The sequence below is a fragment of the Diaporthe batatas genome, assembly GCF_019321695.1.
Source record: "Diaporthe batatas strain CRI 302-4 chromosome Unknown Contig00002, whole genome shotgun sequence".
NCBI classification, from domain to species: domain Eukaryota; kingdom Fungi; phylum Ascomycota; class Sordariomycetes; order Diaporthales; family Diaporthaceae; genus Diaporthe; species Diaporthe batatas.
In genome coordinates, this window is record NW_025408549.1 from 3,273,430 (window position 1) to 3,285,537 (window position 12,108).

General features: G+C 55.0%; 4 protein-coding genes across 4 annotated transcripts; 1 reads left to right on the top strand and 3 right to left on the bottom strand.

Annotated features, from left to right (window-relative positions):
* Positions 1-676: 676 nt before the first annotated feature.
* Positions 677-1,168, bottom strand: KVR01_001650 (uncharacterized protein; the record flags this gene model as incomplete). Its single annotated transcript, XM_044782767.1, has 1 exon — positions 677-1,168. The coding sequence occupies one exon, from the start codon at positions 1,166-1,168 to the stop codon at positions 677-679; it is 492 nt and encodes a 163-aa protein (XP_044649605.1).
* A 568-nt stretch (positions 1,169-1,736) lies between these two features.
* KVR01_001373 (uncharacterized protein) lies at positions 1,737-4,491 on the bottom strand (the record flags this gene model as incomplete). Its single annotated transcript, XM_044793293.1, has 4 exons — positions 1,737-2,140; positions 2,245-3,081; positions 3,173-3,963; positions 4,052-4,491. 4 exons carry the CDS (start codon positions 4,489-4,491, stop codon positions 1,737-1,739), a joined length of 2,472 nt encoding a protein of 823 aa, XP_044649328.1.
* A 1,285-nt stretch (positions 4,492-5,776) lies between these two features.
* KVR01_001740 (ubiquitin-binding ESCRT-I subunit protein STP22) lies at positions 5,777-8,651 on the bottom strand. Its single transcript, XM_044786732.1, has 4 exons — positions 8,483-8,651; positions 8,307-8,394; positions 7,999-8,237; positions 5,777-7,924 (listed from the first exon to the last, which is right to left on the bottom strand). Exons 1-4 carry the CDS (start codon positions 8,531-8,533, stop codon positions 6,677-6,679), a joined length of 1,626 nt encoding a protein of 541 aa, XP_044649695.1. The 5' UTR covers positions 8,534-8,651; the 3' UTR covers positions 5,777-6,676.
* Positions 8,652-8,920: 269 nt separating this feature from the next.
* Positions 8,921-11,662, top strand: KVR01_001317 (uncharacterized protein). The gene has a single exon (XM_044788034.1). It carries the CDS (start codon positions 9,975-9,977, stop codon positions 11,526-11,528), a length of 1,554 nt encoding a protein of 517 aa, XP_044649272.1. The 5' UTR covers positions 8,921-9,974; the 3' UTR covers positions 11,529-11,662.
* The last annotated feature ends 446 nt before the right edge of the window (positions 11,663-12,108 follow it).

Sequence of the window (12,108 nt, forward strand, 5' to 3'; positions counted from 1 at the left end):
ATCAAGTACACTCCACCTATTTTCAGTGACAACGCGCAAGGTTGGATTACTATTTTCCAAGGTTCCATACAATGTCAGGCGCCCGAAAGCCAAGCTTGAGTTAAAAGGTACAGCGTTTATCTGATTTCTTTTCCGAGCTCAAGACGGAACCGAGGCTAAAGCCCTGGCGGATGTAAGACAGGTGCATGAAATTTGCCTATCATGCACCCGGGACCGGAAGCTCATTGTTGCTGATCGAGGGTACTACGGCCTTGCACCAGTGCTGTTTGATACGCGTGTGAGTGACCCTGTGTATACTATTGTCGGTGCAAAATGGTACATACTCCGCGAGACAGAGCGGAAACGGAAGTTCCTGCTACGCATTTCTCTTTGGGGCGTATTGAATGACCGGGATTTGGGAAAGCTTGAGATTGTCACTATATCGTTCAGGTAAATTCAAAAGCTTCTGACCCTATCTATGACCAAATTGTCGATTCATCAGCCTTCATATCCTCTCGATCGTATCTTCCTTAAAAGTCTTTAGCTATGGGTCCCTGTAGCTATAGCCCATCACTATGGATTGTGGAATAAGGCCATATCTATTATGATCTTGTGCCCGTGGAGATAATTGGTGTAATTTTGGAATGAAGTAACAAAGCCCATGGCATCTATACCAAGCTGAAATAACCGGACAGCCTCAGACACCGACCACAGTTGTTCGCAAATCCGGGAGCCAGTAAGTCGCAGTGGTATAGTTTGAATCCAATTCTGAGGATGTCGTCTCGACTTTCGCAATGTTGTCCACTTTGCCTTGGAGCTCGAACTTGTCGAATGAGGAAGATTGGCACTGGCACCACCAGTCGCTCCCGCAGACACAAGAACACGGGTCTTCGCAGGCCGTCGGCCCGGCGTATCCCAAACCGCCGCACTGTCCGTACTCGGGCACCGTGCTGCCAGTGGGGACGGGGGCTGTTATGGTTGTGTAAGATGTAGTGGTCGACGATGGCATGGTGATCGTGGTAGTTGTCAGAGTAAGGGCCACGGTCGTCGTGCAACCCACGGAAGTCGGCGGGGTGATGGTGGTCGTCCTGCAGGTTGTGAGTGTCGAGAGTGGAGCAGCTGTCGCTATGCTGGCCAGAAGACACACGATCGAGGCGAGCAGACCCAGACATCGATTTATTGGATTCATGATGGGCGTGCTCTGATCAATGGAGAATTGCTGATAATAGCCCTGGAGGACTCGAATCAAGGAAAACGGCGGATGGAAGATGCTTCGCGCATCGCACTTCGTCCGAGTCTCGCGGTCTTAGTTAAGTGGTCAGGTGCCAACTATTGCGATAGCACAAGGAACCCCCCCTGGTCCAGTCAATTTCTCTGAAGCCGCGTGTGTGACGGTGCGTCAGCTTCTCCTGTTGCTGTTGCCCGATCGGTTGCGTACTTGGGCAAACGGCTCTCCGTTGTACAGATGACAAACAACGACCTTGTTGGGAGCGAACGCAGTCTTGTTCTCGTGTTCAAAACAGACGGCTTGAGATCACACAAACATCGAGAAGGACACACTGTTGCCCCCTGTATCAAAAGTGAACTTGAAGTTCGTATGTGGTAAATAATATGGGCGGCCAATATATGACACCCGTGGACGCATATGTCGACCCTGATGATGCCCTTGGTTGCAAGCAATATCTTAAACACTGCAACAAGGTGTTATATCTTCACTTCTTTGAATTTGAAATTTCATTGAAATTTCCAGGTGGGTGTCATGAATTCCCCTGAGCCTTCGTGTCGTCTTCATCGCCCAAGCTGTCTAATGCATCAAAGAACAGTTCCTCATGCGCTTCGGCTTCTTCTGTACTGAGACTATGTCTATGTCTTTGAGCCATTATTTGCAAAAGCTCGAAGAACTTTTCCCTCAGTCCGGGAGCTGCACTGATCGTTCTCTGATCAAGGGTGTCTAGAGGGGATAGACCATTGTCGTCCCTTTGCTCTGGGTCGACCACATACCAAGGACTCGTTGAGGCAAATACCCTGATCATGTCTTCATTGGAGACTTCAGCAATACAATGCAAGACAGTTTTCCCTTTGTTATCTGTGGCACGAATATCGACCCCATGCTTCAAAAGGACCGTTGCTGTCTCACACGCATGATATATAACTGCATTCACTGCAGACACAACAAGTTAGCACACTCAAAATCCGACAAATATCCCGACAAAGGCCAAAGTACCTAGGTATTATAGGTGTGAATCTCAAGGGGGAGTATCTTACTGAGTATCGTAGAGCCATCGCGGTCGCGGTGATTCACATCCGCACCGGCTTTGATCAAGAACTGCACCATCTCCATATTGCTGGCCGCACAAGCAAAAGCCAACGGCGCGGCGCGCGCGAAACCCTGCTCACTGTTAACGTCGGCCCCGGCATCCAGCAGCGCACCAACTATCTCGATCCTGTCGCGGCCCCCGGGTGCGGCCACGCCGAGTACCAGGGGCGTCTGGCGGTAGCAATCCGTGGCGTTTATGTCTGCCCCGGCGGCTAAGAGCGTCCTGACTGCTTCTGGGTTCGCGCCGGTCCGGCACGCGATCAGCAGCGGCGTCTCCGACCGCATGCGCGTCTTGTACTCCAGCTGGGCGCCTGCCTCTAGCAGCTCCGAGATCGCGGTTGCGTCCCCTTTGGCAGCCGCCCACTGGAGGGCTGTCCGGCCGGAATCGTCCATCTGGTCGACGGGGCAGACGTCTAGGCGCAGTAATTCGCCCAGGTCGAGGCATCGGATTCCGAGGACCACTTTGTGAAGAGGCGAGAGTCCAGCCATCTCGACTATGGTGTCCAAAGGTAACATTTCTTCTAGGACTGTACGCTCGCCTCTCGGCATGTTTGGGTCGGTGTACAACTTCTCGAGGGCCATCATGAACCCAGGCGGTGTGACCCCAGGTAGACCCTCCTGAAATAGATCTGCACCTTCTTGGAGCAGAAACTGGACCATTGGAAGACTGTAATGACGGAGGGCGAAGGCGATCGCCGTCATGCCAGTGTCGAGGACATCTGTGATTGCAACGTGTTTTCTTTGAATGGCTTGCTTGAGACTGTCGACATCCTTTCTGCTGATATCTATGAATTGTCAGTGGGACAATCGTCGAAAGCAAGGGAGTTCCAATTGGCTAGAAGATTCTTGACATACATCCAAAGATGTTATACATACACCCGAAAATGTTATGGTATCCCTCTGGGGTTTTCGTTGAGAGGACCCTGCAGACTCTAATGAGGAGCTCTGGTGAGCCGATGCCGTCTGAGAACGATGCCGTTATCGCTGTCGAGAACAACCAAGAAGGGAAGACATAGGTTATCCGGAGCCATCTTGCGCGGTGTGATCTACACGACAAATCCGTACAGGCCGCAGTACCGGAATTAGGACCGGTAAAGGAAAACGCGAAGGCTCCGAGGGTACTTCTGAAGGCAGCCAGACTAAGGTGGACGACACTCCGTTTAGAGTGGCAATGGCACCGGCATCGCGGGCTGCACATTGAGATGCCGACCCTGGGCTGTCCTTGTACTGAAAATGGGCGTTTCCCTCGGCCGTTGATGGGCGGGCTATGAGTGATCTTTGAGAAGGCCTGCTCAAGGTGCTGGAAATGCACCTCGTTTTTTATGGAACGCTCGTAGTGCATATCGGGAAGCGCAAGCTGGTGCATTCCCGGAGACCGTGGTGACTGTAAAGAACTATTCACGACGCCACTTTTCAAAGGTGGAGTTCGCAGTGTTTCCTGGCGCATGTGCTTGAACATAGGGAACATCTCGGATGACAAATACTTTTCGTTCTCGAAATGATGCGGAACAGTCTTCTGTTCGGACCAGTCCTGACCACTCGTAACACTTGCATCGACAGTGTGTCTTGCATTAGACTCCAGCGTTAAGTCGGTAAATCGCTGCGAGCCATATTTCGGCTTGGTATGTTGACTGAACACATCATCTTCCGGGTAGGTTTCTATTAACCTGACACTATCCCAAGTCAACCTGTCAGAGTCCTTTAGACCTTTAAAAAATAGTGCCAATAGCAGGAGCACTGCCGAACGTCACTCACGTATTAAGCACGACGAGCTTGGACAATAATGAGAGGCGGCGTTCCTTGAGATGCCGGTGAATTAAGGTTATTCGCTCCTTGACAGGCCTTGACCGCCTCTCGGCACTCAGTTCCGGCTTAAAATGGTGCTGCGGATCGTTACGATTGTCGTCCTCAATGTTAGGGTAAACTTCTCGTACATCCTCGAATGTCTTCAGGACCACACAAATATCCTGATGGATGGCTTTGAGGATGTCGAGGTTTTCTTTGGGTGTCCCGGAAAATGTTCCATTACGAAGCTGGTGGATATCTTCCAACAGCCCCGACAGTTCGACAAGCTCATCGTGGACCAGATATAGATCCGAGCCATCCAGGTGCGCGGACACCCGCCTTTTGAGGTCTATAATGGTGTGTAGGGCGTCGCCAGCCACGCGCTCTACATCGTGAAGCGCGTCGTCCATGGCTCGTCATTGTTGTCGGTGACTTGACTCCTGGTGGTTCGGTGAAGAGGCCGGGAGGCCGCATCAAAAGGACCGGTGCAAAAAACGAAGGGAAACGCGAAACTCAATCATATGAAGAAATGGACACTCGCACGTCTAGAACTTGCCCCTCCCGGCGCCATGGGTGCCAAGATGGTACGCTCTACGATAGCGGGACAGCGCGGGCAGGGGGATGCTGACACTGGAAAGCTACGTAGCGTCACAGCCGAGGATGCTAATTAAAGACACCCAATGCGAGGTAGGCAACAGCTATTGAGCAGGCAACAGTGTTATCTGCGGCTGGTCGGGACGCATATACACATTCCGGATCCATTATAGTACGCTGCCATCGAAGCACACACATGGCAAGATCGACATGCAAACAACATGCCCCGCCTCAAATGCTTCTATCGTCATGATTGATGAGTGAATACTGAGCTGTGGCCTACCATTATGATTGTCTTAAAAGATCGCTCCATGAGTTTCCTAGTAGTGACTGTTCTTTTCAGGTGAACTTGGTAACCCTTTCACCTATCGTCGTTTCTCCAAATGTGGCCAAATATGAGTGAATTTGTAAGTCATTGCTAATACCCTTTTTGCAACCACCAACATAATAGCCAACCAAGGTCTGACGCCCATCAGACTTCGTCTTTTGTAGACATAATATTGGCACTGCTTTTTTTCTCTTAAACGCTGGGTCTTGGGAGCGTTTACCGCTGGATCAAGGCGCTACGTCATATATGTATGAGGATCACAAACGAACCCAGTTATGCATGTGAAATCTGGTTCAACAACATTTGAATATTTACAAATGACATGTCAATCGCATCCATTCCAACCGGTGACTGGACAAAGGTGAAGTTACCAAGAAGGTCACCGGTTGACTCGGTTGGGTGAGCATAGGAGTAGACACCACACGTCAGCAAGGGTGGCATGGCAGCCTTGGCAAAAATCATAATTAGACCAGATGCTCGCAAAGACAGCAAATCGGTGTGACGGGAGGATTATGGGTTTCCTTCAGGTCAAGTCGTACGCGCTGCAAAACGCCACGAGGGCTCTACTATTGCATCTAGCTCCAAAAAGGATTGCAGCAAGGAACGTCTGACAGCTTCAGCCGCACCGCCGCCCCACGTTAGGCCCTGCATGATATGCACACATAATAGCAAACTGCATACTGTAGGTGCCGTGGTTGGTTGGTGGCACAGATCAGGCGAGAACGACTGTTGCACCGTCAACTACATATTCATATTTCAGATCACACCTCACGCATAAACTCAGCAGCTCATCTAGCAGTCATCCAAGACAGGTGAAAAAGAAGAACCGTCCATGACCTGGTTCTTCAGAGGCCAGGAGAGGCGGCGAAAAATGACGGACCGGCTTCCACGGAGGCCAGAACTATTGAGGCCTTTTGATGTCCACGCATCGGAAGTACGACGGTACCCCCGGGCTCGAACTACAGAGTAAGGCCACGAGTCTAAACTCTCCATTAAGATATCGATTGGCCCGCGTACCGCGGTCGAGTACCGCGGCGCGTCCACCTTCTTGACCACCTCGAGGTCGAAGTCCTTGTACCAGCTGTGGCTACTGTCCCATCAAGGGCACAGAGAGGCTCCACCATGCCGACCCAGAAACCCGGTGGTAGGAAAGAGCTCGCCGGTGCCCTCTGGGAGGTGTCCGTGTCGTAAGACCTACCAATAGCCTCCCTCCATCATAAGGATAGACTACGGAAAATGTCACCGTGTCTCTTCATTTTGCCTCAGACACGGCACGCGCAGCACGTACATAGACACTTCCACGAGGACCTCGGGATGCAAATGCCAAAATGGACTGAATCATTCGCTTCTAATATCCATGCACTTACATCCCTCAGCTAGTCTTCGCTGCCCGAAGAATGCAGCCTGATACGTCGCGTGCCTATGCGGCGAGATATCGGCACAGATAGCGACGCAGCCCTCAGCCGCTCCCTATGCAGCCCCCCGTTCGAAGCGCCGCGCTCCTCCAGCTTCCGTCGCCTGTGGAAATCGGCCGCCCCGCTAATGTCGAGGATCCCCAGCCCGTCCGATGGCGCAGTTGCCTCCCCTCCTGTGTCAGGCCAATGCCTCTCCGTGATCCCCACAAGCTCGTCACAAGTGCCATCGACGCCGGCCAGGGTATCACCCGCTGCCCGCTAAACAGCCGGGTGAAGCCCCATCCCGAGTCCGATCTTCTTGACGAGTGCCTTCTTCAAATACCACTCCCTGGCCAAGCTCCTTGTCGTCTTAGCGAACACAGCTGGGGCGACCCGACCTCGCTCGACCGCCCGGCCAAGCACAAATATGGCATCGGCCAGGGCGCGCTCTTCAGCTACCAGTTCATACAGCTGGTTGCCGACGACTGTTGGTGCGACAAGCAGCTGGTCGATGTCCGGCTCAGGAAGGGCCTTGCTGCTCTCGATCGTCTCATCCGCGCGGCGTATGGTGTCTCGCAGGATGTTTGTGTTGTTTTGTAACAAATTGGAGAGCTGCGCCAGGGCACCGATCTCGGACTGCATCGTGCTCATGGCATTTAGCATGGCTGTCCGTTGCGCCTGGAGGCCTTGCATACTCGAGTCATTCTGCTCCCGAGTCCTGTTCCTCATCTGATGCAGAGTGCCTGCGAGCTGCTGGAGGAGAGCATCTTTCTCCGGGTTAGGTGGGATTGGTGGTGCTGGCACGGAAGAGGGCGAAGGAATGTCTAGGGTCAGATCGTCCATCAGATCTGGTGGCGGCGGAGGCTTCTGCTGAGGCGGAGGAGGTATAGCCTGCGGCGGTCCTTGTTGCCATGGCTGCTGTAATGGTGGAGGACTAGCGTAGTGTTGATGATTTTGCGGAGGCAGGCTTGACATTCGACGCGTATCGGCGGGAGAAACTGGCACGGGCGGTGCGCCGCCTTGATACTGAGCCTGCAGCGGTTGTCCCTGGTAAGGGGGTAGATGAGGAGCCGCGTGAGGAAAGCCGAAGCCTTGGGGTGGCCCCTGCTGCTGTTGAGGAGCCGGGGGCAGTGGAGGCGCGCTGTCATATCTGGACATGCGGTTGTTCTGGGGCGGCTGCGCGGATGGCGACTGCTGCAATGCGGGAGAACCGTATCGGCTCGAATGGTGCTCCACACCCGGCGGTAGTGGAGGGAGAGGAGGACCATCTGCTCTCGAAGCTTGCTGGCCTGGTTTGGGAGGTGGAGGTGGTGGTTGGGGCCCCCCGTTCGCTATCGGAGGCGACTGTATGGAGCTCGGCGGTCGAGCAGCCAGCTCCTGTGGCAGAGGAGGGACGGGAGGAGGGGTCGGCGTGGCTTGTGGTTGGACGGAGGGTGGTCGTTGTTGCGCCTGGCCTCTTGCGACAACGGGTGGCTCCTTTGCGAAGATATCTCGTAATACGCCGAGGAAGTCAAACAGGTTCGATTTCTGCGCATCAATCTAGTCAGCCACTGCAGTCATAATCAGGGAGAGCACATCTTGTAGCAAGCCATAGCACATACATCCCAGAAGTCAGCCCAGCCGACGAGGTAGGGATGGTAGACTTGGCCTTGAGGGTCGACGTGCTGGCCTGGCCTCACGACCATTGTCTCGGTCGGTGTAACGTATACGAGAGGTGGCTCTCGCGGGTATGCGTGAGGAACCCATATCGATATGGGGAAACGGTATGTGGTGCCGCGAAAGTTGACGGGTATTGTACCGGAGATGTGGAGGAGGAGGGCAGAGGTGCCGTTGGGAAACGCTGCAGTCGTGGGCGAGTGAAGCAGTCAGCGCAAAGTTTCAATGCAGAAAGTCGGGGACGATTGCGTACTGTGCACGTCTGTCCTCGGCAGCAGCGAGGGATACTGCGACAGGGCCTGTGCTACGTCGTTGTATGTGCGGTTGACATCGTGGTATTCCTACAGCGGTGGAGGAGAGGGGTCAGCGACATGACGAAGACGACCAAGACCAGACGAGATGGCAGGGACAGGCGCACGGAGGACGCACACTTGTCAGGACGCTGTACAGCCAGTTGAGGACATGGCGCTGGACAACCATTGTCGATTGCGCGGGATCGTCAGCAGCTGTCGCCAAGCAGCTTCATGGCAGGTGGTTGTGGTAGTCAGAGGTGTCTCGTCCTGGCGGCCTGGTTGGTACCTTGGACGGCGCATCATCCTCATACTCCACCAGCCTTGGCAGTTGGTCGAGGCGGGCACCAAGAGCTGCTTGGAGCTTGACCCCAGGCTGCCCACCACCTGTAGTCGGTAGGTACCTAGGTACCCAGGTACCTACTGTACGGAGTACGTACCTCCAACTATGGCACGTGCGCCGTGTGCAGACGGCCGACAAACGGGGCCTCCGTTCTAGCCGGGGTGGCTTGGCCTCAGGGACCTCTCTCTGATGAGTTGCATCAACCTTGCAACATTCTACTTGATCGATGTTTCTCGTCTTCAAGGCCATCACCCACGTCATAGCAGCCAGGCATGCATCGAGTTTGTCTTCTCGATCTGCCTCGTCTGCCATTTTACTTGGACACCTGGGCCAGCATTGCAGCTCGACTCCCGGGCGGCAAAGCTAAACAAATTCGATCGATGCTCGCACTGACAAGTGGCTGAACGACTGACTAGACTCCATGCGAACAGTGGCAGGGCTGAGGCGACAATTGGCAGTGTGGAAGTGCGGTTTTTTCTCCCGCCCGTTTGTCCACCGGCCCCATGCCATGCCTTCCACCCGGGCGCGATCGGAGCAGGAAAATGCAGTAATCGTGCCATTTTCAAGGCCAGCCCGCCATCCCAAAATACACCCGCCTACAGAATTCCGACTGCTGAGGGTGTGCTGAGGGATTATGGATGGATTGGGTCGGCTTAACGGCGACCACGCACACACAGACAGCCCACGCGACATGCATGACTGAAAGGAATTGTTGAAACAAGAGGAATCACTTCTCAGCTTCTGTCACGATTCAGGCATAGCACAAAGGCATAAAAAACCTTAAGCGCGCCTAGTACTTCAAGTACAAATAAGAAGCACCCTGAGGGCCTCGCGGATCCGTCGGGTGCGGTCACATTCCCTCCTAACAACCTTGGAAGACAGACGGCGCTGGTTTGTAAACAACCCATTGCCTGATTGGATTAGTCAAGCCGCTCGGCCAGCCGTCTGTTTCACGTCTCTTATAAACCACACCATCCTCGGCCTTGTACCACCTATTTCCCTTCCTTGCATCAACGACTACAGTTCAGCCTTACTCTGACAACAAACAGTCCTCTGTCTTCATTCTAGACACGCATGCACGCGAAACAACGGTGATCTCGCACGGCTGAGGAGTATATCAGAACATTCTGTATACTCCTTGCGTCAGGACTCTCATATCCCATCCCAAAGCCTCTCACCACTTGGGCACTCGGCAAAGAACCGTCGCGCCGGCCACCAACGCCAAGCGTCAGAAATCTCTGCCAAAACCCCCAGGATCTCTTGAAACAGAGAACCACCCAACAAAGTCATGTTCCCTCCCATTCCAGTACTCTCCGACTATGGAATCTCGCCTAGCCATGGCTTCCTGCCCGAAGCCCTCCCCCTGACGAGGCTCCCGGATCCGTACTACAACAAGTGGGAGGCCATCGTGGCGAACCTGCAGGCCTTGATCCTCAGCAGGCGCCTCCGAGGCGTCATCGACCGCCTCCCTGTGCTCTCCACCGTCGGTCTGGAACACGATGCGGAATGGCGGAGGGCTTACAGCCTGCTGGTCTTCATGGCGCACGGTTACATCTGGGGTGGTGACAGCCCCAGCGACCGCCTGCCGCCCTCCATTGCCGTGCCTCTCCTGACCATCTCCGAGAGGCTCGAGGTTCTCCCTGTCGCTACCTACGCCGGGGTCTGTCTTTGGAACTTCAAGCCCTTGTTCATCGACGAGGGCATCGACTCGCTCGAGAACCTCGCCACCCTGACAACCTTCACCGGCGCCATCGACGAGTCTTGGTTTTACCTTGTCTCTGTCGCCATTGAAGCACGCGGTGCGCCCATCATACCGCTCATGCTGACGGCTATGGCCGCTGCCCGCGATGGTGACGCGGCTGCCGTCACTCGCTGCTTGCGCGCATTCGCTGAGCGCCTCGACGATCTGGGCACTCTGCTGCAGCGCATGCACGAGGGCTGCGACCCGACCATCTTCTACCACCGCATCCGGCCGTTCCTTGCGGGGAGCAAGAACATGGCTGAGGCCGGCCTGCCCAACGGCGTGCTCTACGAGCTCGACGAGTCTGGACGCGGCGAGTGGCGCCAGTACAGCGGCGGGAGCAACGCCCAGAGCTCTATCATCCAGTTCTTCGACATTGCGCTCGGCATCGAGCACCGCCCGACCGGCGAGAAGGCCCAGTCCGGCGACACGTCTGCCTATGAGTCTGACGCCAGCCGGGGCAGGGCCCCCGCGCCGAGGCATAACTTCCTCATGGAGATGAGGAAGTACATGCCGGGCCCTCACGCGCGCTTCCTAAACGATGTGTCGGCCGTGGCCAACATTCGTGACTTTGTCGAGTTGCGCGGGTCATCCGACAAGGCATTGCGCGTTGCGTACGACGCGTGTCTGTCGATGCTGAGCGCACTTCGCGACAAACACATCGCCATCGTCACGCGCTACATCGTCACCCCCAGCCGGGAGGTCCGCGCCAGGAGCCGCAGCCGCAGCCCCGAAGCCGTGAGGCACCGCGTCAACCTGGCCACCGCCACCCGCAAGGCCCAGCAGCAGCAGCAGCAGCCTGCCAAGCCCTCCCGTGGACCACAGGGCATCGCGCTCGACACGTCTGGTGGCGGGAAGAAGGATCTCACGGGCACGGGTGGCACGCAGCTCATGTCCTTCCTCAAGCAGGCGCGCGACGAGACGGGCGAGCCGGCCGTCGACGACTGGGCCAGGAGGTTCATGAGCCGGAAGCCGCGCAAGGAAGGGAGGAACGACTTCTTCATGGGCAAGGATGAGCTCCCTGTCGAGGAGGTTGAGATTGCCGGTCTGGCCGGGACTTGGACCATGGACGATGATTTCGGTGGGCTCTGTGCGGTTTGATGGTGCTAGCTCATGCGGCAATTCGAAACAACCGATATAGCAAGCATTCATCTCCAATCTACTCCAAGGAGGAAGACGTCGGCACCTACAAACTTTCATATAGCGACAATAATCAAGCTGGTTGTGTGGCCGCATCTCTTTATCTGACCGTCTTGAGCTTTTGACCATGCTTCCAATAGCAACTTGCTGCCCCGGGCCCACATCCCGTGATTCCCGCTAGGTTCATCCGAACCCAGATACTAAACTCCTCTCCCGTCACAAAATGGATTTCAGCGAGGACCCTCAAGACGCGCGTCTATTCTGCCCTCAGTGTCCAAAATCGTCTTGTTACCTACACAGTCTACCCGCATGTGCCCCCCCTCCAACCCAAATTCCTCCCCTTGTATGCTTCGAATCCCGCCAAGAAGTCTGCTGCCGACTCATTGGTCCCGTCAATAGAGCCGGAGCAGCAACCCTGATTCGGATGTTTCCGCCTCGGGAATATGTGCTTTTGGCGATGGGCCCCGCGGACGCCATCCCCGGCGACAACAACCAACGTCCCGCACTTTCTAACGTTAGACCCGATTATGAAAAGGAGCAC